Here is a 3,431-nt window from a genome sequence, read left to right on the forward strand (position 1 = left end):
AAAAAGCAGTCGGCCGAAACGTATCGGTGAGACAATAGTACCATAGTCTTACCGATATCTCGGTTAGGATCATACACGGTCTGTTCAAAAAGAAACCGAACTTCTGCTCTAAAATTTTGTCTAATCGTGCCATCTAGTTACAGATAATAAATAGGTTGAACGTTAGGGGACAGTCATCTTGCATTTATCCAGGTAGAAATTTTCAAACATATTAGTCTGGCAGTCAACGTATTAGCATTATAATAGTTCCCCAGAAATTCAAAAAGATGTCAATTCGATCTTCCTCCTGCTTTGTTACTGGCAGCTCGTGTCCACCGCGGATGTACTTAACGCGTCATTAGATCTGGAGGACAGGAAGGCCGACGATCAGCTGGATGGATACATCGAGCTCCTCCCCTATCGCCAAGTATTCGAAAACGTGTCTCGAAAACTTCTGTACAACGCAACGCAGGTGACGCCTACGATGCGAGATACCAAGGCTCAAACTGCGCTTTCGATGCCTACGAACTCGTGGAACCAATACGGATACGAGTATACGTCTCCTGATATTTCCACCTTCAGCGAGGAACAACGCGAGTCGTTCAAGAGTTTCCTTCGTCGTTTTACCGATGAAGTGTGCGACGAGGTTCGTTTACTGCCTTATTTCATATAGTATTTTTATATTATCACACCGAACCTATTTATTTGTACCTATTTCTACCGTCTTAAAGATACTTTTTTCAACTAAATGTAAAAATATTTCACGTGGGAACAAATTAAGTAATGCATGAAACAATTGTATATAATTCATGTATCGCGTATGAGAATAGTATACGAAAGTTTGAACCAATCGTGGTAGGTTCAGCGTTAATTATATCTTTATGAAAGTATTGCTAGAAAATTGGCGAAGTTTTCCCCGTGAAAATGAGCCCAAACACGACCTCATTCGGAGCACTTTAATTACAAGTCATCGAATCATTTACGAAAATCATCTAGCTAATTATTTAGCTATCTAAATAAAAATATCACGATTATAGGCGTGTGGGTACTCATTTTCATCGAGAAGACCTCGCTAATTCGTTGATAGAATCCTCCTACGTCTCCATTTGAATGTGCAAGTGTAAAATAAATAAATAATAAAAATATACAGATACTGATAAACGCCACTTGGGACATATACACAAACGATTACTGGAACTTGGTCCGCGACGTGAGGGACACGCAATGGACCGTACCAGCAGCCTACAAGGAACACTTGAGCTTCCACGACGGCGTACACGTCTCTGAGAGGGTCATCAACGATCTCCGTTGGCATCCGTTGTGGACTGGGATCTTCTTCGCAGCTTACACGCGGTACTCCAAGTGCCATCGTCTTCTGGGCCCCAAACCACAGGACAAAGTTAGTTCTTTCAAGTGCTTAACATTTGCTGGACAGGTTTCTAGAATTTAGCGATGTTAAAAAGTTAAATACTACGCCAAACGTTGAATTACACAGGGTGTCCCACAAATGTTGGAGGTCCTTGAAAGGGTTAATTCGGGAGGTGATTTGAAACAACTTTTTCCTTAGCGAAAATGTTGTCCGAGGCTTCGTTAAGGAAATATTAACAGAAAACCTCGGATCAATCAGAGCGGTGGAGCGCCCGCAATGGCGTAGACTACTCGCGCTCTGATTGGTCGGGGTTGTTCTGTTAATATCTCCTCAACGAAGCGTCGGACAACATTTTCGCTAAGGAAAAAGTTGTTTCAAATCGCCCCCCGAATCAACTCTTTCAAGGACCTCCAAAATTTTCGGGACACCTTATATAATCTTCGATAATCTCGACGGAAAATTTTTTAGGAATTTTCACGAGTTTTAGTTAAACGAAAATTTCAATCTACGTTCTTCCAATGCAGGTAATGAAAGCGTACAAAGACAATTGCGTTCTCGTATGGTCGTTCACGGACAGTTTATCGCCGAAACTGATCCTCGACTGTCCAAGGGAGGTCACGACGGTGGACGTGAATCCGATCGATCCAACTCTGATCATTGGCGGCTGCTCGAACGGCCAAGTACCGAATCTATAACCCGAACATCGCCGTCGGTATCCTCGCTAACGATCGTCGAAATCGCAGGTCGTGCTTTGGCATGTCCCTGGGAAGATCGAGCAAATAGAAGCCGTGGCCGTGAGCACTCCAGCCCAAGTAAAGTACAGGCTCATCATACGGAATTTGAGCAGATGGCTGCGAGAAGTGTACGGAACGTCCACGATCAGTCCCACTGCGATGTCCTCGCTGAAGGACAGCCAGAAAGCAACGATAACCAAAATATCCTGGATCTCCGCGTACGACAAGGTCGACGAGAATGGTAGGATAACGTCATTGCCAGAAGACACGAGCGTCGACGACTTGACGCTGCAATTTGTCACCTCGAGCGAGGATGGGACGATCGCGTTCTGGGACTTGAAGTTAGTGGAGTCCTTCTCGATACTTTCATCGAATACTTCTATCCAGTTCGTTTCTAATTAGACGTTGTTCGCGATAAGACAGAAGAAGTTCGAGCAGGAAAGTCGTCTGATCGCGAAGAAGAAGATGACGACCGGAAGACCCGAGATGCTGAAGCCCGTTTCACCGTTCAAACACCTCGATCGAATTCTCAGGCCGCATTACGTCCTGGTAATCCAACACCCAGACGTGAGTCGAAGACACGTGATCACTACTCTCAGTATCTACGTGCCGACGTTCGAAAAGAAACGTGTCGACGTTGCTCCGCCCTCGAAAGACATCACTATTAGACGTGTCTTTGAAAATATCGTCAAGAAACCTGAATTTGAGACGAAGGCAAGGATACTCGTTGGGACGGTTGAAGGTACACCATCCGGTTGGATTTTATCGTTTCAACTGCAGTAAAGACTGGATAAGTGCAGGAAAATCGGAACACGAACATTGCAGTTATCCAATCGAGGTTTCTATTCTGTGTTTGCATTTGGCTCGGGTAGAGCGTGGAACGTAGAAAAGGACAGAGAGTGAAAGAGAAAGAGAGGTCCGAGGAAAAAAAGCAGTCGGCCGAAACGTATCGGTGAGACAATAGTACCATAGGCTCATATGAAAATCGGGATCCAAACATTGCAGTTATCCAATCGAGGTTTCTATTCTGTGTTTGTATTTGGCTCGGGTAGAGCGTCGGACGTAAAAAAGGACAGAGAGTGAAAGAGAGAGAGGTCCGAGGAAAAAAGCAGTCGGCCGAAACGTATGAGTGAGACAATAGTACTGTAGGCTCACCGATATCTCGGTTAGGATCATATTGCACTGATGGACATAATTCACGTCGGACGTAGCAAAGGGCAGAGAGTGAAAGAGAGAGAGAGGTCCGAGGAAAAAAGCAGTCGGCCGAAACGTATCAGTGAGACAATAGTACTGTAGGCTCACCGATATCTCGGTTAGGATCATATTGCACTGATGGACATAATTCACGT

General features: G+C 44.7%; 1 protein-coding gene across 1 annotated transcript in view; it reads left to right on the forward strand.

Annotated features, from left to right (window-relative positions):
* LOC128879919 (dynein axonemal intermediate chain 3-like) overlaps nt 1–3,431 on the forward strand; it is an 8,318-nt gene that overhangs the window by 1,398 nt on the left and 3,489 nt on the right. The window contains exons 3-7 of the mRNA XM_054129488.1: nt 305–625; nt 1,130–1,378; nt 1,873–2,028; nt 2,092–2,432; nt 2,502–2,824. Coding sequence (XP_053985463.1) covers nt 305–625; nt 1,130–1,378; nt 1,873–2,028; nt 2,092–2,432; nt 2,502–2,824 — 1,390 coding nt within the window. The remainder of the gene's footprint in view (nt 1–304; nt 626–1,129; nt 1,379–1,872; nt 2,029–2,091; nt 2,433–2,501; nt 2,825–3,431) is intronic.

This window comes from Hylaeus volcanicus, chromosome 7 (genome assembly GCF_026283585.1).
Source record: "Hylaeus volcanicus isolate JK05 chromosome 7, UHH_iyHylVolc1.0_haploid, whole genome shotgun sequence".
Lineage (NCBI taxonomy): Eukaryota > Metazoa > Arthropoda > Insecta > Hymenoptera > Colletidae > Hylaeus > Hylaeus volcanicus.